The sequence below is a fragment of the Epinephelus lanceolatus genome, chromosome 9 (genome assembly GCF_041903045.1).
Source record: "Epinephelus lanceolatus isolate andai-2023 chromosome 9, ASM4190304v1, whole genome shotgun sequence".
Lineage (NCBI taxonomy): Eukaryota > Metazoa > Chordata > Actinopteri > Perciformes > Serranidae > Epinephelus > Epinephelus lanceolatus.
The window spans coordinates 34155157-34176586 of record NC_135742.1 but is presented as its reverse complement, the minus strand read 5'-3'; the positions used below and the strand labels follow the sequence as shown (position 1 = coordinate 34176586).

Genomic DNA, 21430 nt, shown 5'->3' with positions numbered 1-21430 from the left:
CTGTACATCTCTTAGACCCCTACCAATCTGTGTACAAGGATGAAAATCACACCTTGAAAATCCCATCACATATGCTAGACTTTTGTTTATGGATTTTAGCTCTGCATTTACTACTATACTCCCTCAGATACTGTGAAATAAATTGATACAGATGGAGGTGAACCCCTACATAATCAGGTGGTACTTTGCATTTCTCACAGGTAGGAAGCAACAGGTGAAAGTTAACTCAACTCTCTCTGACATACAAGTGATAAATACTGGGGCTCCTCAGGGCTGCATACACTCTCCCCTTCTTTTCACACTATATACAAATGACTGCAGAATTCAGTAACCAAACAACTATATTATTAATTTCTCCAATGACACGGCCATACAGAGTCTACTGACAACAGACTCAGGTATTGCTGTATACAAGTGGGAGATAATAGAAGTTGTGCAGTGGTGTGAGGTGCATAACCTGATCCTAAATGTTAAGAAAACCTGGGAAATGGTTTATGATCCCAGGTCTGTTGGTGACCACAGCCCAGCTGTTATCAATGGAGAGAAAGCTGAGCAGGTAAGTATGTAAGTGCTTAGGCAGTGGGCTCATTATGTCGAATATATCTGTTCAAAAATTAGTCAACGCCTGCATTTTCTGCTCACTGTCCATGGAGTTGATACAAATATTGTGTTGTCTTTTAGAGTAGCCATCGAATCCATTATTCCTTAATGCATTACAACATGGTTTGGTAACCTGACTGTCAAATTTAGATCAGAGCTCCAACACCTCATTAGGAGGGCAGGAAAAACAACTGGCATGGTGCCCCCATCTTCTCTCCAGGAGATATTTGAGGAGACAGTGAGGAAACAGGGCCTATAAATCACTACTGACCCAAACCACATCCTTCATAAGGAGTGTGAGCTGATGCCTTCAGGCGGAAGGTACGGGTTACCAAACTGTAAGCTGAAGAGAGATGAAGAGTGTGTGTGTGTGTGTATATATATATGAAGGTGTGGGGGGAGTGGTGGGGGCATTGGTGCAATCACTTTGTGGAGGGCACTAATTTTGTATAGGACTGTTATGTAATACTTCAGGTAGGGCACTGTGCAATACTCTTAGGGTGTATGGATCTGGGGGGTTGATACTATATGTTACTTGTAGTTTGATTTTACATGTGTGCGGCCGTATCGCTTGTGTTCTGTTAAATGTCCAAGACAAATTACTTCTAAGAGAGATCTCATCTTAGCTTATCTTATCTTATCTTATCTTATCTAAGCTTATTTTATCTCATCTCGTCTTGTTGTCTCGTCTCGTCTTTTCTTATCTTAAACCCCACTGACCTTTGAGTTGGTTAAGTTTCTCCAGGCCAAACATTGTTCAAACAACCCAACGAACTTTATGTAAAACTCCCAGGTTTTTCAAAGAAAACAAATATGTCATCTAGGGATATTAGTAAAATGATACACAAAACAACTAGAATATGTTTTGATGGAATCATGTAGCCATCAAAAACATGGAGTCTAGTATTTAAATCACTCAGTGCAAACATTTAGTAGCTTCAATTAGGGGTTGGACGCTGATATAGAATATACTGGATGCTGTCAGACAGTGGGGAATAAGATTTTAATTTTTCAACTTGAAATCTACTTTAGTGAAAGTAAAAGTTGAAATAGATGTTAAGGGGTTAGAAGTCATCATAACACCATTATTACTAGTAATAATAACCAGATACTGTAGCTCTACTCTCCAACCCTGAGAGGAGGAAAACTGTGACCTTTCTTAACACATTAATACTGCTGACTCTTTGTTTTTATTGTTAGCGTGTACAGTTACAGGCTTTACACTTGTGAATCACATGAAACAAGAGAGCCGTGAGAACATCTCAGAGAAATCAGTGTGATATGGCACAAAGGCACACTCCCACTGAGCAGCACACATCTTAGAAGGATATACTGACTGTAACTGTCTGCTTTACAGGCCTCTCACTGTAAATCATACAAAAATACATTTAAAAAATCAGAAATCTATGAGCCCAAATACTTTAAGTTTTTTTTTATTTCAAGGGTGCATTTAAAATCACCCCAAAACATGTGGCCACAAATTATTCTGATAGAATGTCATCTAGGCTGTGACCCCTTAAAATGAAGCATTGTCTATTTGTTACACATTGTCAACAACTGCCATGTCAGCGGGTTAGGAACAAGTCCAAGCAAAAAGTAAAAGTATCTTAATCATTTTTAGAAGCCTAAAGGTGTCATATTATCCAGCACTGCACATGAAAGGATGCAAAGATTAGAGGTGTTAAAGGTGGAGACAGTGATTCTGGAGAAAGATGTTGATAGCTGAACTTAACACCTAAACAAATACACCTCTGCCATCAGTGCTCCTTCGGAAGCTCTGTTTTAACTGCCCCTCATCCATGGCCTTTCTCCTATCCCGTCTACTAGCACTAGTCTGAGTGGGTGGAAGTTCGCTGCATAGATCAGCCTCTCATTGGGCAGAACGAGCCACCTGCTGAAGTCCCACCCTCAGGGCGTAAAATTAACACCCGCCAAGCGCCAATGGCGGGTAAAAAATGAGTTTGGCGTGTAAAACAAAAACACACACCCGCCAGTGGTTGATTGAAAATTTTGAATTGCATGTGGGTTTTTTATGTGCTTCGACCATTTCTGCCAGCTGTGTCCAGGGACAGTTTTTGCTATGGGCAATGTGAGCGACCGCCCAGGGCGCAATCTATGTGCAAAAAAACCAAAAAACTCGTGGAGTGGGGGTTGGGGGTTGGGTGGGGGTTGCCCCTATTATCACGTTTCAACCAGCAGCAGAAAGGAAAGGCGATTCCTGGCGGTTGTGGGTTGAATGGGGGTCACAGACAGGAATACGGTGGAGGCTCATAGTGCTCTGCGACACAAGATAACGGCTTACCGGCGACAGAGAAGTCTGACTCCAGGTCCAGTAATTTCCTCTTTCGTTGGTGTCATGACTGCCCAGTAGTACCTGGACAACCGAGCCGTGGCGGCACACAGGTATGTGACGTGTCAGAGGAGAAACGAGCCATTCACATTTCCACAAACCTCACCGCACTTTAGGGACTGTTCTTTACTTATGGAGGGACTGTCAGGGGAGGAGGGTGGCTGGTTGATTTTTATTTATTTTTTTATTTTATTTTGATCCCCCCTATGTTAATCACTTATTGATGCTGTTTTTGAAGTATGAATAAGTCAATAAGTAATTTATTCCATTGAAATATCAGTGATGTATTATAGAAAAGTGATTTATCTTTTTATAAATGAAAAAAGGCACATCTGCCTCATTTTTGCCGTGGTATCGTGATACTACTACTGCAGCCTTTGCCGCAAGCACGCCAAAGAAACACAGAGGACAGGGTTGGATTTTGCCTAAAGTTGGATTTTCATACTAAAAACGTAAGGTAATTATTTTTCGTCAAATAAGGCACATTTTTTTTATTTGGCTGGTGAAAAATATGTTTGGCCGGTAAATTTTTGGAGGTCACTAGCCAATGGCAGACGAGGTAAAATGTTAATTTTATGCCCTGCCCGCCCTACCACCTCCGGTTGTGTAGCAGTTTTCAACACGTCCTTTACTTACTTTTGCGGTGTTTGGTCTTGCGGGGATGTAGCCATTTTTCTGCCATGGTTCACGTCCTGTAGGCGATATTTTCCCCCAGGCAATATTTTTGCAAGCGCACCGTTGCTGTGGCACTGCCCAGAACGATTGTGATTGGTTGAAAGAAATACAAGCAGCCGGGGCGTTTTTTTTCTCCAATCTTAAAGTGAGAGTCGGCCCAGCCAGACCTTTCTTTTCTTGAGAAAGGTCTGGTGAGCGACACTAACTAGCACAAACGCCCCCTGGTGCTGATTGGCTGGAATAGTGTTGTGTTGTTTGTTCCATATTTACAGAGCCAGGGCTGTGTATGAACACTAGATTGCTTTTTTTATAGCAAACACACAGAATGGACAGCTATTAGACCCATAGACTGTATAAGATAATGGATGTAGCTACTGTGACATCACCCATTGGGTTGTGGACTGCCATTTTGAAGATCTGAGTTCAGAATTTTGGCTATCGCCATCTTGTCTTTTTTGGAGCCAGAGGTAACCATATCTGGACGGCAAAGAGGAGCGAGTGATGGATCTGACTGGCAACCTGAGGTGACACCTTTCAGACAGCCTGTCACTTAATTATGTATCAATTAAGCCTTAATAAAATGTGAACAGGCGAGTTATCAATGTGTTCTCATCCCAACTTACCACCATTTTGTCAGTGGACTTTCTCGTTTACATATGACGTACTAGGTATCCTCCTGCATCTGTTGTTGATGTTCAATTCTTGTTAAATGCGTCGCGTCTTTTCAGTGTGCACTTCTGTTTTCACAGGAAATGTGAAACGTTCCTGTTTGTTAGATGAATTAAGTCTTTTTCAAAATAAACTTTCAACTTCAGTAAAACACCACATATTTACATTTATTTCCTTGTGCAACAAAAATGTGGTTTGGTTTAGAGAAAGTCATGGTTTGGCTTAACATTTACACAGGAAGCAAACAGCGGGCTCCAAGGTGAAAGTCCGGTTTGTTAACAAAGAGTGTATTAGATTATAACTGCTGACTGCAACTTTAATTGTCTCACCATTAGCTATTGTGTGACCCTTTGGGGGGACCTTGGGGATAATTAATGTAGGCTACTCCCCAGCTGGCATCCTCATGTTTATTCACTGTTGAATCAACAATACATTACGGTTAAATCACTGTTTAATTATGTTTGATTCTGAAAGATGAATCAACATTGATTTCGCAATGTTATTTCAATGTTGTCCCATAGACTTTAAACATTGTTTCAACATTGTTTCAACACTGAAACAGATCTTTCTGAAATTTCAATGTTGATTTATGAGATTTTTGTTGACCTTTTTACAGCCATCTGAATGAAACGTTGTTTCAATGTTGTTTTGATGTTGAAACAACAACTGGCATAACTTCAAGCACATTTCACTGTTGAGGGTTGGTCCTGTGCCAGCTGGGTCCATTTTTAAATATTTGCAAGGATATTTTTAAGTGTGTGTTTATATGTGTCTTTTGTTTTTCATTATCTCTTTGATGCTTTCAGAAATAAACCAGTTAGGATTGTTTGTATCTGCTTGTCTACAGCTGGGGCCTGTATCACGAAGCGAGATCAACCTTCCCTGGGTTACCCAGACCTATCCTGGGTTGACTAACCCTAACAATGGCAATAAGGATAATCGGTATCACGACGCTGGATATCAACTCGGTAACTCAAGCCAGTGTTGCTTTATCAAGAGCTGTGAACGCGCACGCAGCGGACAAATCACAATCATGAGAGAAGCGCGGCGTCACTGAGCGTCACTGAGCGTCCTCACAGAGCGCCGTATGTGAGGGAGAAAAAAGTATTTCTCGTGAGGATCAGAGATTAATTCTACTAAAATATGAGGAGAAGAAAAGCAACATTACAGAAAAGGCCAACACCGTGGCAGCTGCAGGAGGAGGAAACATGTGTGGCAACGCATAACGGGATGAATAATGTTTTTTTAGTTTAGATTATTTGCACATAATGTTAAAAACAGACAGTATAAAATTTACAAGATTAAAAAAAGAAAAGTACCGGAGAGGTTAGAAGCCACTAAAAGCTTATCAAAGAAATTTCCCTGTCAAAATATCAATGAAATCACATAATAGAGAAGAAAAAAAAACGAGTCAGGAAAGAAGAAACAGGAGGAGAGAGGGAAAAATCAAGATAAAACAAGGTAGCAAATAAAATGATGTGTAGGTTAAATTACCCATCACTGGTTCAAGTAGCTACAGTACCTGTACCTGTACATCTGACACTGATCACATCCTTGAATCCCATGAAATCAATGCTGCGCAGATGAATTGCGTGTATTACAATTATCGTCTAACATCATTGCGTCTGATAAACTGGCCTTCTTTGTCATAACGTTATATATGCTACAATAAAGCTTAAAGCTGACGCCACAATTAAATCATATCAACACCAAATTGATAGTCTGAATAAAATCATCCTGATATTGAGCTGTGTTAGAAATTAACAGCTGCGCAAAAATATACCTAGTCTCCCTCTTTCAAAAACAAAAAGGAAAATCCCTCAAACACCATGAAGTGTAGACATGATAGGCTACTTTCCACATTTCCAGCAGCAAAGCTGTCAATTAGGCCCATTATCTTTAACAGGGATCATTTCCTCCAACAAAACAAAATGTTGGCACTAATATATTAAGTGTCCGCAAATGATCAGTTTCTTTCTTATGAAGGGGTGAGATGAAATTTTGACTTCTTTCCACTCCTTTTTGAACAATCTTTTCATTGTCTGTTGTTGTTGCTTTCTTTTCTTTTTTAATGTTCAAAATAAACTTTCAAATCAAAATCAATCAAATGAATTAAACTTCCCGTCATGACTGGGCTGCATTTCTGTCAGCGGAGTCATTTTTTTCCGAACAGCCTGATTGGCCAGTGGGTGGTGCTTTTTATAGGATCAGATTCAACCCTGAACTTACCCTGCTCCGGAGCAGGATAGCCGTTCAGAGTAAGTTACCATGGTGATCTACCCCGATAAGAACTGAACCGGCTTCGTGAGACTGAAAACCCAGGGTTAACCCTGAAGTTACCTCGCTAAGACATTAATCCTGCTTCGTGATACAGGCCCCTGAGCATGTTTCTCTGCCTTTCTCATGTATAGCCTGAGGGCCATGCTGTAAATGTAATAGGAATAATTATTAATAATCACCCATTTTACTGACACCTTGGCGCTTATCGTGTAATTAAAACTTATTTTTAAAAAAAATCATGCTAACGTTATCGAGAAATATTTGGCAACAATCGGGTTAAACTTTAACCCTCTGTGAGCTCGAGCACAGGAGGCGGAAGAGGTGTGTTTTCTGCACTGCACACACTCACACACACTGAGGTTTTCCCCAAATGGCGAAAACACTCAAGGTACAGCTGAAGTCAGGCAATTAGAAACAGAAATAGCGCTAGAAAAGTGGAAACAGAAAGAGCACAAAGGAAACGCCAGTGTCCGCTCGCCTGTTGTTGTTCCGCGGGACCGTGAACACAGCTCCGCCTCATGGTGGTGTTTTCACTCCGAGAGGAAAACTTCTGCACCTCAAAGACGGTAACAAAAACGATCCGAGCTCCAGACGTTTTTACAGCCAGAGCCCACAAACAGATGTACATGAGAGCAGGGACCACCGATTGATAACACCCAATCAAACATCAATCATCTGTGAAGGCTAAGGTGGGTGTTTGTGTTCTCGTGTTGCTGGCTGTGGTAGATATAATGAAACCTGTGAACAATCACCAGCCAAGTATGCTGGGTAACTCATTTTTCCAGGGGTCATTTGGCTGAAGGACCCCTGGTGGTCAGCCAGACATCACTGCAGGACTCCTGGTCATACAGAGATGCTGACTGTATCCTGATGTGTGTCTTGCAGGATGGGGAACAGCAGCAGTGACAGGTCTAGCGGGAGTCAGGGTGAGAGGTCATACAGAGATGGACAGCATGGAGGGAAAGAGGCTCGTCCCAACATCCTGATGGACAGCACAGAGGACGCTGACCTTTTCCAGAGAGATGATGCAAAGGTATAACTACAACCAGGACTTGGGTCACATGTTTTGGGATCACATAGCTGTTTGATAACTTAAAAAAAAACATATTGTGCAGTATCCTATTACATTGGATTAGATAACATGAATGTTCTGCATGATTTTACACATTAACTATTAATTGGTAAAAGGTTGAATATTTAACAGATTTTTATTTGCCCTACAGGTGTAAAGCAATACTTTGTGCTCAAAATAACTTGTGGGAGAGATGCATCCCAAAAAAGGACAATTTTTTTTTTGTCAGTGCATTTAGGTTCTGGTAGGAAGCTCTGCCGTCTGAAATTTGAGACGAGTTGCCAACAGGTACTCTCGTGGCATACGTTATGTCGTAACGATAATCAAATATGTAGAACAGACAGAGCAAACATAGGTTTTAGAAAGAGGAGAATTCCATTTTAAGTCATTGCAGTAAATATATTGCTGTTCAACAACTAACTGTAAAGCCTCAGGTAAACCAGTATCAAGGAAGTATCACATCATCACAATGAGGTGTTTACAAAACAGTCCCATCTTTGCACAGTGCACACTTTTAATGAAGCTAAAAATAAAGGTGGTTTTGTCACGGATAACATATCTCAAGCAGGTCTGAAGTCTCTGCAAATTGATTTCCATTTCAAAAAGAAGGAAATAAATATGAACATTGTCTGTATTCTTCATACAGTGGTTAGCTGTAATATCAAATTGTTGCTAAAAGGCAAAACCATGCTAAAGCAACACTGGTATGGTCAGTTTATACTCTCCTTCAGGAAACTAATTCGGAATACTGATGAGGTATTGCAAATAGAATCAGAGGTGGGACCAGGTCACAAGTAAGTCTCAAGTCTTTGCACTCAAGGCCTAGGTCCTGAACTTTGAGTTTCAACTTCTTAACAAGTCATAATGTGCTCTTCACCTAATGTAATGCCAATTTAACAACGGAGTGATAATATATCACATTTACAAAAATCCCAAATGCTTTTTAAAGTTTGTATTCATTTGCTAAAACAGGTTATTTTTGACTCGCACGTTGTGCATACTGCAATTAAAATCATTCTTAGTATAATATTTTCCAACTGGCACTCCATAACATAACATCAGTTCTTCATGGCTCTTCTCCTGCAACGTGACTGAATGCTGTCAGACTGGTTCAGACAAATAGTCTCTGAGGAATTAAATGTCAATTTGCTGAGAATAATAACGTTAATGTTAGCTGATGCAGGAATTAAATGGAAATAAATAGATTCATGGCACAGGCTTAGGGGAAGGTATCAAGTATTTTCAAGTCAAAAGGCTAAGTCCAAGTCCAAGTGAAGTCACGAGTCATTGATGTTAAAGTCCATGTCAAGCTGCAAGGTTTTTGAGTCATAAGTCATCAAATTTGTCAAAGTTGCGTGACTTGAGCTCACACCTCTGAAGAGAATTGAAATATTCACATATTAGATAATACAAATATTACACATTTTTGAGCTGTGAACATAGCTGTAGTCATCCAAACAAATATTTAATGATTTTATACAAATAAAAAATGTAATATAAAAATGTATATACATTTGAAATACAGTGTGAAAATTATTTTCACATGGTGTACGATGGTATAGACATTTTTAGTCCATACAATTTTAATGGATATGAGAATATTAACAAAAATGTGTAAAAATTTCAGCACGTGCAAAATATGTGTCATAGATGCAGACAAGGCCAAATATTCTGTATGAGCAGAACAGATTTGGATTTATTTGACTTACCTAAAATTCCAGACAGAAACCAAATACGAAAATGTCCAAGAGGCTGTGTTACGTCTGTTCTCATTAATCCTTCTGAGGAGGAGGCACAAAATGAAGCGTAGATCAAAGAGGTTGTAAAAAAACATACTGTAGATTTTTCAGAAACACCTTAAACAGTCGACTCCATCGTCAGCTCCCTCTCAGCAGGCCGCTCAGTCAGGAAGTGTTGTGTAACAGAGTTAGAGGCTGAAGGTGCTCGCATTAACATGGCAACAATCCCCTGATATCATGCTGTCCAGGTTCCACAGGAAATGCAGGAATTTCTGGCCTGGCAGCAGGACCTGGAGAGTGAGTGCAAAAGTCCAATGCAGGCCAGACCAACTGTGTTCAGGTGGCAGGGCAATGCCAAAGAAGTCTTTGTGTCCGGATCTTTTAACAACTGGGCCACCAAGATCCCTCTCAACAGAAGGTAGTTTCACCTGTGCAGAATGCTTCGCAAGATTGTAACCCCTGATCTGTATGTACTGATGGAGATGTAACACATGGTTGTCTTTTAAACCCAGTGTGAAAAACTTTGTGGCTATTGTGGACCTGCCGGAGGGAGAGCACCAGTATAAGTTCTGTGTGGACGGTCAGTGGACTTTGGATCCTACTGGGGTGAGTGAAATCTTAAGTTTTAGAGTTAACTCACCTTTTTTTATAATATATAATGGCACATGATATATCACCAATATACTGGTATTTATTGCCCTTTAACATAGGCTAATTTTGTCTGCATCAAATTTCTCTATGCACTCTCCCAGGCTGTGATGACGGCTAAAACTGGCACAGTTAATAATGTCATCCAGGTGAAGAGGACTGACTTTGAAGTCTTTGATGCCCTCAGGATTGACTCCGAGGATTCTGCAGATATCTCAGGTACTGGCCAAATATTGTTCAAAAGGTGTTTTAATCCGCTTTTAATATTAGAATGTAGGCCTGTGTTACGCTGTCTGAATTATTCAGGTGCAGTGAAGCCAGCGCCTATAGTAAAGTTAAGTCAAAGGGTAACTTTGGTGTTTTTCAACTTGGACCCCCTTAATTTACATCCACTAAATGTGCCTGTTTGTTGTTGTTATTATTGTTGTTATTAAAGTGTCCTACAACATTGTGGAAAGGACCCCTGTAGAGATAGAAGAGTAAGATCCTTTTTGTTTAACCAGAAAAAGCCCCAAAATGGCCACCACAAAACCCACCAGACCCCCATTTAAATAAACAGTGATTTTATTATCATAAAACACACACACACACACACACACACACACGCTATTTCAAAGTTGACAGTAATAAGATAAAACTCAGAAAAACCATCCAACAATCATTAACTTTGGTCTGGTAAAAAATCATTCTCGGAACCCATCGGCTGTATTCGGCGTCTGACTTCCAGCAGACGGCTGGCATTCCGGTTTGATTTGGGCGGCGGGGGCGAATTTCCGTTTCGGACTTCCGTTTATATATAAGTAAATATGCTGAACCATTGCCATGGATACAGAGTTTGCAGTGACGCCAATTATGTTCCGCCTCGTTAGTTCACAGCACGGACCGTTTAACCTGGCAACAACTGCAGCCAGCTCAAACGTGATTGGTCAATATCACATGGACTACAGACAGCCTACAACCAGAAACCAGGGCTCTTCCGCTCTTCTTCCGGAGGCAAGATCTCCGGGGTTTGCCTACAGACTCTACATTCACTGAATGTAGAGTCTGTATATAGAGACTAGTAAAAAATAAACCCTTAGTTCACCCAGTTAGATGTGAAAATATGCAGCCTCTATACTCTCTCTGGGTTGTTTCTGGTTTAACAAAAAGGATCTCACTCTTTCACAAAAAGTTTCTGTAGGGATCCTTTCCATAAGTTGTCAGACATTTAAGCCCAGTTCATACCAAAGGTGCTCCATCCCTGCTGAGCCCTCTGTTTTCATCCTTACGGTGTGCTGGTTTCAGATGGTGGGCTGCTGCTGCTGCTCGCTGTATGTGCTTATGTCATAGATTGATTAATTGGCGCTAGTTATTAATATTATTGTGGCATATTTTATTATGAATACAGTCCATCTGATGCTCATTTTGTTTAGGATTATCGCCATCCATTACTACTACAAATGCAACTGTAGCCAGTATCTCACTGTCAATATCCTCATCCATATTTCAAGAAGACAAAAATTATATTCAGACGCAAAATAAGCCTGAAAAGCTGGAAATCAGAACAGAACCACAGAGAGTTGTTGCATAGAGATGATACACTGTCTCATCTGGTTGCATTGGTGTGAACCGGCAGGTTTTTACAATGTTGCAGAACGGTGCCTTGGAGGTAGTTGCCTGTTACAGCTTGTCTTGTCACAAACCTTTGGTCTGAACTGGGCTTTAGAATAACAGTTAGAGCCTGTCAGTTCCAAAAAAGCACATTTAGTAGACATAACTTGACAGTGTGAATATGCCCTGAAGGATTACATTGCAGCCTGTTGCTGCTGCCGGCTGCAGCCCACAAATTTCAAAAATTGTTGTTCCCGTTAGTTGGACACAAAAACATAAAATATCAAAGTCCAGCTTAAACTTAAACATTTAACATTTAAAAATAATATCTTATATGTTTTAAGTAGATTTTAATTATCAGTGACATCCATTCTTTCCCAGACTTGTCCAGTTCCCCTCCCGGCCCCTACCTACAAGATGCATATGTGACCAAGCCAGAGGACAAGATCAAACATCCTCCTTTCTTACCTCCCCACCTGCTGCAAGTGCTGCTCAACAAGGACACAGGTATCTCTGTAAGTACAGGCTTGACACTGGAATATGTGCTTGTCCCTCTCTCTGGTGCACAGCACTCTAAAAACCTGTTGACAGCATGCGATATAGTCAAATACATCCTCTCTCTGAATCTTCATCAGTGTGACCCGACGCTGCTTCCAGAGCCCAACCATGTGATGCTCAATCATCTGTACGCCCTCTCCATCAAGGTAACAAAGCCCCCGTAACACAGGCTAAATATCTAATTTCATCAAACTGTCGGGACATATACGTGTCACTGTTCATCGTAACGGGACATCCAGTACACATTATGTGTTGCAGGTCAAACATATGACATAGAACATGCATGAAATGTTGGACAACAGATATCTATATGGCTTCTGCTGTCTTCTGAGAGGACATAAATCCTCAGTAATGTCATTGTAAACTTTGGTGTCTTTATGAATCCAACATTTCATGTAATTTCCCTTTTTTTCTGCGCTGAAGCTCTTTTTTTTTGTGTATTCCTGTCATTATCCAAAATGTTAATATTTTAGCTCACATTTTTATTGCCAGTAATCAAAATATTTCCAACAATTTCCAGTGATATCCAGAAAACCTTTATCCAATTGCTCTTCCTGTCGTTGTCTTTTAGGATGGGGTGATGGTTCTCAGTGCAACACACCGATACAAAAAGAAGTATGTGACCACTCTTCTCTACAAGCCAATATAATCCAGGATGCCATGATCCAGCCTCTTATTTTGAAATGCTAATAATTCATCTGTAGTTGTATACAGCTGCTGCTGGGGTTGTTTTGGTAAAGATGGCACCTTAATATCTTCCTGATATCAATTTTAAAACACTCACAAAGTCTTTTTACAAAACTGTAAGCTGAAGTTCTGAAACAGTTTGAAAGTTAAATTGCTGCACAACGTTTATAAATTCTTGATTCAAGCGTAACTACAACCCCTAACGCTTCTTTTCTTATGAAAAGTCAGTATCGACCATAAGCTCCAAGAGACATATTTTCATTCTAACCTCACATGACTCTAGGTGTGTCAGCAGATTTTTTTGGTTGAAAGAGAGACCAAACACGTGATATATAAGTGGTAATCTGTCCAAACTTTGCAAAGCCAAAGCCTCGTGTTGCTTTGCATATTGCACTTTGCAAGTGACCTGAAATTGTACGAAACTGTAACATATTAAAGTGTAAAAGAGCGATAAGAACAGCTGTAATCTGTGCTAGACAGGCTCTCCATACGTGAACAAACAGACAAGGGGACACAGACAGGTTGAAATTCAACTTAAAAGCCTCACGGTGAGAATCTCACTTGCATGTTTTATTTCAAACTGATGCCATTGTACAGAATCAAGCTCCTTTTACATCTGGGTTTGTGTAAAAATTAGAAAGAAATTAAAAGTTGACAAGAAAGATGTCAAAAATCAGATGTTCTCTTGTGTGTTTTTTTTGCATGAGTTATACAACTCAGTCGACACATTGGACTTTGGGATCCACGTTCTTGTTGTCAGGGTTGTATTTGGTTTGAGCAAAGCAGTGAGCCGCCACCCGATCGCACTCACACACGGCAGCCTGGCACTTATCATTGGTAGCTGCGGGGACAGAGTGGAGTCAGGAAATGAACAGATAGTTGCTCAATAATAACAAAGCATGAAGCACGCTTGCACAGAACAGTGTGGTTACTAGCAGTAAGTGCCGGTGTGAAAGTGCTAGGAAGCACTAGGAGAGCATTTGTTTATAGTGTGTGTGCTTCCAACAAGGAATCATACCTCAATCCCTGGCTGTGTAATACCCATATATAGCTGTGTAAATACAGTTGTATGCAGTAGCTACACACAGAGCCACAAAAGCAGCCTTGTGTAATTTGCTATATCCACATTAAAACTACAGTCTGCATACAGTGCTGTGTTTTCATTCAATCAAAAATGCTTTTAAGTTTGTAAAGTTGAGAATTATAAATAGCACTCAATTCATCACTATAACTGAGCCTGTGAAACTGCTTTGTGCTCTTACATGAACACTTCACACCTTGAGGAAAACACTGCCACATTTGTGTGTGGAGGCAGTGTTAGATTTACGTCCTCAGGGTTTCTTAGCTGGACAAAATTCTTTGTCTTTACTTTCACCAGTGTCACTGTAGAATTTCACCATAAAGTCATTGAAAATAATTCTAATGTAATATCTAAATATGTCAAACCATCCTAGTTTAGCCACAGTCTCACCTGAGCAGGTCACCTGCTGATTTGAACAGGTGAAATCGTACACAAGAACATAGGGAAGGTCAACAATAGCCGTGCATCCAGGAGCCTTTCTGGCCGCCCTATAGCATTTATCATGAACTCTACAGCACCTGAGAAAACACAAGGAGAGGGTGCACGTTTGAGATTACCCAAAGTTTCATTTGTTTTAAAATGGTGAGTGGAACACAAACATATCCTACATGTCCACTTCATCCAGAGGGCTTCCCATCCCCCCGAAGCCACACCAGCAGCCGTAATCGTTGTACTTCAGAGGGTTAACGCCAGGCTGAGGGCATTGGATCACCATCCCAAACTGCCATAAGGCCTTGGGCAGCAGCGCACCACTGGCCATACAAGCTGTTAAAGACAGTAAGAACACATGATAAACAAATCAGAAGAACGTATCCTAAAAACAATGATACAAAATTGATAGAGAAGCACTGGGTCGGAATAAAGATAACTTCACAAACAGCACCTATTTACAACACGTGTAATTTTAAGGGCTGACACATATTGACAGTCTTACCGGTGAGAAGCAGCAGCAGCAGAGGAGCAGTCAGATTCATGGTTACCATCAGAAAAAACATGAATTTTGGCGCAGCCTGTTCTTATATGACAGGAGGTGAGAGAGAGAGATAAGAGGGTGGGAGCTTTAAAGGAGGGGTTACTTAACAAAGGTCCTGTATTTGTTGGTGGAGTTCATCTTGAGAATTCCGTTTACTTCAGCACGTATTTACCAACGTCGATTACAAGTGTGACAATTTGCAAATAAAACACATAATCAGCCTGTTTGGTCAGTTGTAGGTTTCAAAGCTATCTCTATGGAGAAGCACTCAAAAGCAACAAAATCACCTTTATTCTATATTTTCATTAAACTGTAGAGAAATGCAGTATATTCCACAGCTTCCACTCGTGCCATGCAGGATATTAAATGGAACTACACATCATCTGTTCAATCATAAATTAGGCCCGATGCATTTATGGGCAATACAGTAATAATAATTTTCAAAATCTTGTTCAAGTTAAGGCCTAAGTGACCATCTAATAGTTAATCAGCTTTTCTCAGTTTGATGCCAAACCTTATAACAACAGCTATAAGACTGTGTAATATTTTAATAGAACATAATGGTTAAAGTTCAGCTCAGGCTGCAGCTATAAGTCTCACTTTCATCATCAGTAGCTGAAGCTTTTCGGGTAAATAAGATAAGATATCCATGGGAAACACAACATAATAAGGTGGACATGGACTTATTTATTTACCCCTCAAAGGTTAGACAGTAGTTGTATTACAATTTTCTTCTGATCTTATCTTATTTTCTTTTAATTTCCTAGTTAAACATTCCCTGATCTGTTTGATCTTATTTTCCTGTTCACTCTGTCCTCACTCTGGTTTGCTTTTTTCTGTCTTTAAATAGAAGTCGAATTTAAAAACTTTCCATCTCACAGCTGTGCAAACAGCTAGCACTTGCCAGAGTTCCCACGACTTTCCACTGCACCCTACTCAAGCTGTGTCAAGTGTCTTATGTTAACACAAATGAAAACAATGTATGATACAGCAGGACAAAACTAATGAACCAAATATGTATGCAAAAAGCATTAGTGTGTTTGTGTGTATATGTGTATATGTTTGTGTATGTATACTGGTTGTATATGTTCTACATATGAGTATATGCACACATGTTGCATAATGGATAGAGGAAGAGATTGGGTGACTCTTGGCAATTGGCCAACAAAGGACCACCTCTCAAGGTCAGGGGTCAATATAAGGCTTTAGCTTGACGCTCCATGTCTTCACCAGCAAGATGCATGCGACTCACTCCCTGCTCGTCCTGCTTCTCAGCCTCCCAGCACGTAAGTACTCACAATTAGAAAACCTCCATGGATGACTTTGAGAGTTTTGCATGTCTGATTAATCAGCATCAGGGACGTTATGATTGTATGAAAGTTTTGAGGTGGGTATTGTCTGATGTGTCTCCATTTTGTCTCCCAGTGCTGTGTAACCGAGCTGTGTGGCAGTTCAGGGGGATGATCCTCTGCACTGTGCCTGACAGCTGGCCGCTTCTGGACTATGCTGACTATGGCTGCTACTGTGGGCTGGGAGGCTCTGGCACACCTGTGGATGAGCTTGACAGGTGACACTGCTGATGGTGTATTTGTTGCATTCCTGTTCTGAAAGTCCCCTAACTCAAAATGCAGTCCAACTAAAAAAAAGTCAAATCGCAACTCAAAAAATGCACATTTTCTGACTTACCTGGGGCAGTTTTGTGGCATGCAACCTTTTCAGCTTTATGTGCAAAGGTTGTGAAATATCTTCTCTTGACTACAAGACAATGGAGGTGAATGGAATTTTGTTTGTGCTGTTCAAAGCACTGACACACCTTTTTTCCACGGCAGTGTTTCTTCAGGAGGAAATAGCTCTGGTACCAGTTTTGATTAATTAAAACTTTGAGTTGAAAGTTTTAGTTGATTAATCAGTTAGTCAATAGACAAAAAATTATAAACAATTTTGATATCTCTAAATCAATCAGGCCATTTTTTATGCAAAAAGTCCAAAGATTCATTGGTTACAGTTTCTTAAATGTGAATATAAGCTGCTTTATGATATACAAGGGACAGCTCACCCACAAATCAAAAATACATATTTTCCCTCTTACCTGTAGAGCTAGTAGTCTAGATTGTTTTGGTGTGGGTTGCTGAGTGTTGGAGATATGGGCTGTAGAGATGTCTGCCTTCTCTCGAATTTAATGGAACTAGACGGCATTCAGCTTGTGGTAGAAAGAAAATAGTCCCTACATGAAACTGCTCACAACAAGGTCCGTGGATTATGTTGAGTAATTGAGTCATGGTTTCGGGAAAGAGACATTTCTTCTTTTTTTTTTGATTGTAATTTTTTGGCGCTTTGAGCACCACATGCCAAGTGGTATCTAGTTCCATTATATTGAAGAAAAGGCAGACATCTCTACGGACGATATTGTCAGCATTCTGCAACTCACACCAAAATAATCTACATTGATAAATAGCACTACAGGTAAGAGGAGAAATATATATTTTTGATTTATGGGTGACCTGTCCCTTTAAACCTAATGTCTTTATATTTTGGTCTGTTGTTGGGACAAAAAAAAGACATTCAAAGATATCACCTTGGACTCTTGGGAACTGTGTAGACATTTTCAATTTTCTTTGACATTTTGTAGATTAAACAGTAAATCCGTTAATTAAATAATGACTCAATATTGTAAATAATAATTAGTTGCAGCCCTAGATAAATTTAAAATCTCCTGAAACTCAATAAAGTAGGTGCCTTTCTTCATCTTGATGTATGGAAAGTGGTGCAATTGCCTTTTAATGCTTTTGTATGTTGCAGATGCTGTCAGGTCCACGACCAGTGCTACAGTGATGCCATGCAGCACGATGACTGCTGGCCCATCTTGGACAACCCCTACACTGAACTATACAGCTACAGGTGTGATGAGGCCAGCAAGACCGTCACCTGCCAGAGTGAGTGTTCAACAACTCTTCCAAACACAGCAACTTTTAGATATTGAGTTTCCAGTAAATACACAACATTAAGTTGCAGATTTGGAAAAACACACAAGGTTCAATATTAATGTTGTTACGCCATTATTCTTGATACATTTTTTTTTCTCCTGTTGGCCCCGTTCTATCTCACTCTACTGCTGCTCTCTGTCTTTGTCATTTAGATAACAATGATCCCTGTGAGAAGTTCATCTGTGAGTGTGACAGGAAAGCAGCCATGTGCTTCGCCAAGGCAGGTTATAATGAAGAAAATGCAAACCTTCCCAGAGCTCGCTGCAAATAAGCCAACGGATTTAGAGAGAAACACACTGAAGAGTGTCTTTATTAAAACTTAACAGGTGGCATTGTATTCATAATTATTGTTTTACTGTCAAACAATTACCTCACAAACGCACTGTATATGCAACTTCATCTCTTGTGAAATTCAAAATTAATAAATTACTCTGAAACACATCATTTATATCATTCAGTCTTAATTTCACCCATTATTTTCCAAAAAAACAGGCCTGGCATGTTGGTGAGGGTTCAGACAGGTTCACTGTCTCTCACGCCCTGATTTCACAGATGTATCGATACTGCAGGCCGCAGTCTGCATCGTTCAACTTTTTGCGTATGCGTCTTTCAGAGCCGTGAATCTGCCCACAGTCCTCTCCGTTCTCTCTGTAGTCCCAGTTGTCGGGCTGACCAACATCCCAGTAACTGAACACAAACAGGGGAGGGCAGAGGAGACGTAACTGATGTTACACATAGTGAAACATATAAATATCAAACCAAAAAAAAGAAATCTCCACTTGGACTCAAGAATGAACTAATTAGAATTTGTTGGTTAAAGGTCAAGGTCAAGGTCACTGTGACATCACAAACATGGTTTTGGCTAGAAGTTAGAAATTGATATGCTAAGGTCAACTTTACTGTGACATCATAATGTCATAACTAAGGAACAGAAGGAGAGATATTTGGTCAAATACTGAACTGGTAACATTAATCTTGGGTGGCCACCTTGAAAATATGTGAAGCATGTATGTTTTCACAGACATGGAGGTAAACTGTATATATATATATATATATATATATATATATATATATATATACACCTTCACATTTCTCTTACTTTGGGGTTGTATTGAAGTCTGTTCCATCCACCCAGCTCCAGTGTCCCTCGTGTGTTCGCTCCACAAGTCCAATCCAATAGTTGTGTGTGATTTCAACTATTTGTGAGATGAAGTCCTGGGAAAAAAAAGAGTAATTTTATTATTTGAGGTCTTTATTCATTCTGTGCAGGGGCAAAGGTTTTGTCTTAATATTTGGGGGTCCCCCACAGTGAAAGTTTGAGCATCAAAGACTTAATTTTCTGCATTCTGGTGAATTGTCCAGCACAAGTTTCTTGTGGAAATTTCCATGTTTTAGAATAAAAGTCCTCTGCTATTTAAACTATTTTAAATCAGGACAACTTCACTTAAATTATATGGAACCAAATTAGCGTAAACTTCAACCTCACCAGTTCCTCCACATTATTCAGAACCAGCAGGTGTCCTCCAAGTGTTTTGCACTGCGTCTCTGCTCTGTGCCAGATCAGGCCAGTGGTGGATAGAAAATAGCAGCCCCCTTGGAAAGACACCCATCCTTCCCTACATGTTCCTGTTTTGATGAAGATTAAGACATGTCAGAGAGCCTGATGGTGGAAAAAAAACTCAATTTTGATTTTACTGGTATGAAAGGATTCAGTTTCTACCACGAACTGGGACAATTTTCTGCAAGGGGACCTCCGGCAAAGTTGCACCTTTAATTTAAAAGCCACAAAATAAAAACAGCTATTTTAGAAAAGTTGTACTGAGGTTGTACATCATTATATCCAGACCTGATGACCATTTCCCGACCTGAATTGGATGATAGATGGATCCTCTCCAGGCTGAGTTTGACATTAATGACTTCCTTGTTTAACTGGGAAACTTTGAGACACAAAAAATTATATATGATAAGAAAAAGAATATGAATTAGCTGTGCATGTAAACTGTATTAATGAATCAGCTTCACTGGAGAGTTTAGAGTCGTACATTTTATCCCAGTGACCATCAGCAGAATTAACAGCAGCAGCACCACAACTCCGTAGAGGACATACACCACTATCCTCTTCATACCTACAAACACCAACAGACATTTTTTCATAGTTTAAATTGACATCTGAAGTTACTGAGTCAAAATTAAAGATGTGTACATGTTATACCAGTTTGCGCAGTCATTCTGAGCTCTCCGGGGACAGGGCTGACAGGGCTGTTATCAGACGATCCAAACTGGTGATACTGAGACTCCATTACTGGAACAGAGCAGATTCTCTTGGAAAAGCCTTTTTTTCTTTTTATTTTTTAAACCAGTAAAACAAATATTTCACACTATATTGCTGTTGATTGCAATTTGGAAGAAAATATTATAGTTGATAATAAAAGTGTTCGGTCCATAGTCATTTTAAGATTTTCTCCAAATAAGAGGTCAACTAAATCTCCCCTGTTTGTTCTCAAGTTGAATATGTTAACTATAAACGGCTCAATAAATAAAAGAGAATTCTGCCGTACTATATACTGTATTATACACATGTTCAAATATATACAGCCAATTTTACTCAATGCTTTGCTAAATTTAAATTATGATAAAAATGATAGCTTTCATTGACATTTTGACTATACAGTGTATAACTGATGATGTTATTGGTACATGCATGACACAGTGATTCATTCACATATATATACAGTTAATTATTTTTATAAATGCTGAAAAGAATAATGGTAAAGTAATTTCAGGAGCAAATATATGCAACAAAGTGGACAGTTATCACTCACCCTCATCATCCAGAATCAGTCGGAATCTGTCTGGTTGGACTCTGACCGTGAGATCACACAAAGTCCTCCCCTTTAAAGAGGAACACTTCTGAATTTAAATTACAGAAAGTGTATTTTAATGTGCTTACAATTATTCCAATATTATTTATCATTATCTGTGGCCCCATGATCAGACACAGGAAGTAAGAGCTTGGCTCATTTTCTATGACATGTGAGATGTTTACCTGACATGTCGGCAACAGGGGGAAAGAATAAGAATATTTGGGCGATACAGTTGTTACATAAATTAATTTTTCCTCTCATTATCATTCTCAGTTTGAATTACCCCAATGTCAGTAAGTGAGAACTTGCTACCATAGAACTTGTTTTTCAACCTGTTTTGCTTCTGACTTAATGTGATGTCTTCTTGCTGTCTGCTTATCTGTGAGGTGAGTGCATAAAGATTGATTTTCCCCTCATGGACTGTTTTATTTGGACTGGCTTTAGAAGAGGTAAAGGATACGGTATTTCACAAGACGAGCAAAAAAAAGGGGGGGGGAAAGGTTGGAAAAATCGACATAGGCCTTAGAATATGCAGTGAAAACTTTACACTATGATAGATACAGATGATTCATACAATATATCTCTATATCAGTACAGATTGTTATGGTAAAACAAGTGAAATAATTTACCATCAATGTATCACTATTGCAATCGGACTCG

General features: G+C 39.7%; 4 protein-coding genes across 4 annotated transcripts; 2 read left to right on the top strand and 2 right to left on the bottom strand.

Annotated features, from left to right (window-relative positions):
• The first annotated feature begins 6876 nt into the window (after positions 1-6876).
• On the top strand, positions 6877-13544 carry prkab1b (protein kinase, AMP-activated, beta 1 non-catalytic subunit, b). Its single transcript, XM_033620150.2, has 8 exons — positions 6877-7263; positions 7460-7607; positions 9634-9803; positions 9898-9991; positions 10138-10252; positions 12005-12138; positions 12259-12327; positions 12753-13544. Exons 2-8 carry the CDS (start codon positions 7461-7463, stop codon positions 12828-12830), a joined length of 807 nt encoding a protein of 268 aa, XP_033476041.1. The 5' UTR covers positions 6877-7263; position 7460; the 3' UTR covers positions 12831-13544.
• Positions 13419-15017, bottom strand: LOC117252894 (phospholipase A2-like). The gene is made up of 4 exons (XM_033620152.2): positions 14884-15017; positions 14558-14714; positions 14340-14467; positions 13419-13709 (listed from the first exon to the last, which is right to left on the bottom strand). The coding sequence occupies exons 1-4, from the start codon at positions 14942-14944 to the stop codon at positions 13585-13587; spliced, it is 471 nt and encodes a 156-aa protein (XP_033476043.2). The 5' UTR covers positions 14945-15017; the 3' UTR covers positions 13419-13584.
• A 1096-nt stretch (positions 15018-16113) lies between these two features.
• On the top strand, positions 16114-18347 carry pla2g1b (phospholipase A2, group IB (pancreas)). Its single transcript, XM_033620153.2, has 4 exons — positions 16114-16208; positions 16348-16489; positions 17722-17855; positions 18059-18347. The coding sequence occupies exons 1-4, from the start codon at positions 16160-16162 to the stop codon at positions 18175-18177; spliced, it is 444 nt and encodes a 147-aa protein (XP_033476044.1). The 5' UTR covers positions 16114-16159; the 3' UTR covers positions 18178-18347.
• On the bottom strand, positions 18187-20793 carry LOC117252893 (perlucin-like protein). The gene is made up of 8 exons (XM_033620151.2): positions 20729-20793; positions 20119-20208; positions 19949-20032; positions 19772-19843; positions 19627-19674; positions 19393-19532; positions 19006-19121; positions 18187-18593 (listed from the first exon to the last, which is right to left on the bottom strand). Exons 2-8 carry the CDS (start codon positions 20204-20206, stop codon positions 18440-18442), a joined length of 702 nt encoding a protein of 233 aa, XP_033476042.1. The 5' UTR covers positions 20207-20208; positions 20729-20793; the 3' UTR covers positions 18187-18439.
• Between the last annotated feature and the right edge of the window lie 637 nt (positions 20794-21430).

What these genes read in the sequence shown, in the direction of transcription:
- prkab1b (XM_033620150.2), top strand. Translation starts at nt 7,461, where the DNA reads ATGGGGAACAGCAGCAGTGACAGGTCTAGCGGGAGTCAGGGTGAGAGG. An exon ending in TCCAGAGAGATGATGCAAAG is followed by an intron (nt 7,608 to 9,633) that starts GTATAACTACAA and finishes CATGCTGTCCAG; the next exon opens with GTTCCACAGGAAATGCAGGA. An exon ending in AAGATCCCTCTCAACAGAAG is followed by an intron (nt 9,804 to 9,897) that starts GTAGTTTCACCT and finishes TTTTAAACCCAG; the next exon opens with TGTGAAAAACTTTGTGGCTA.
- LOC117252894 (XM_033620152.2), bottom strand. Translation starts at nt 14,944, where the DNA reads ATGTTTTTTCTGATGGTAACCATGAATCTGACTGCTCCTCTGCTGCTG. An exon ending in GCTGCTGCTGCTTCTCACCG is followed by an intron (nt 14,715 to 14,883) that starts GTAAGACTGTCA and finishes TGTCTTTAACAG; the next exon opens with CTTGTATGGCCAGTGGTGCG. An exon ending in CCTCTGGATGAAGTGGACAT is followed by an intron (nt 14,468 to 14,557) that starts GTAGGATATGTT and finishes GTGTTTTCTCAG; the next exon opens with GTGCTGTAGAGTTCATGATA.
- pla2g1b (XM_033620153.2), top strand. Translation starts at nt 16,160, where the DNA reads ATGCATGCGACTCACTCCCTGCTCGTCCTGCTTCTCAGCCTCCCAGCA. An exon ending in GCTTCTCAGCCTCCCAGCAC is followed by an intron (nt 16,209 to 16,347) that starts GTAAGTACTCAC and finishes TTTGTCTCCCAG; the next exon opens with TGCTGTGTAACCGAGCTGTG. An exon ending in CAAGACCGTCACCTGCCAGA is followed by an intron (nt 17,856 to 18,058) that starts GTGAGTGTTCAA and finishes TTTGTCATTTAG; the next exon opens with ATAACAATGATCCCTGTGAG.
- LOC117252893 (XM_033620151.2), bottom strand. Translation starts at nt 20,206, where the DNA reads ATGGAGTCTCAGTATCACCAGTTTGGATCGTCTGATAACAGCCCTGTC. An exon ending in GATGGTCACTGGGATAAAAT is followed by an intron (nt 19,844 to 19,948) that starts GTACGACTCTAA and finishes TGTGTCTCAAAG; the next exon opens with TTTCCCAGTTAAACAAGGAA. An exon ending in TGAATAATGTGGAGGAACTG is followed by an intron (nt 19,122 to 19,392) that starts GTGAGGTTGAAG and finishes TTTTTTTCCCAG; the next exon opens with GACTTCATCTCACAAATAGT.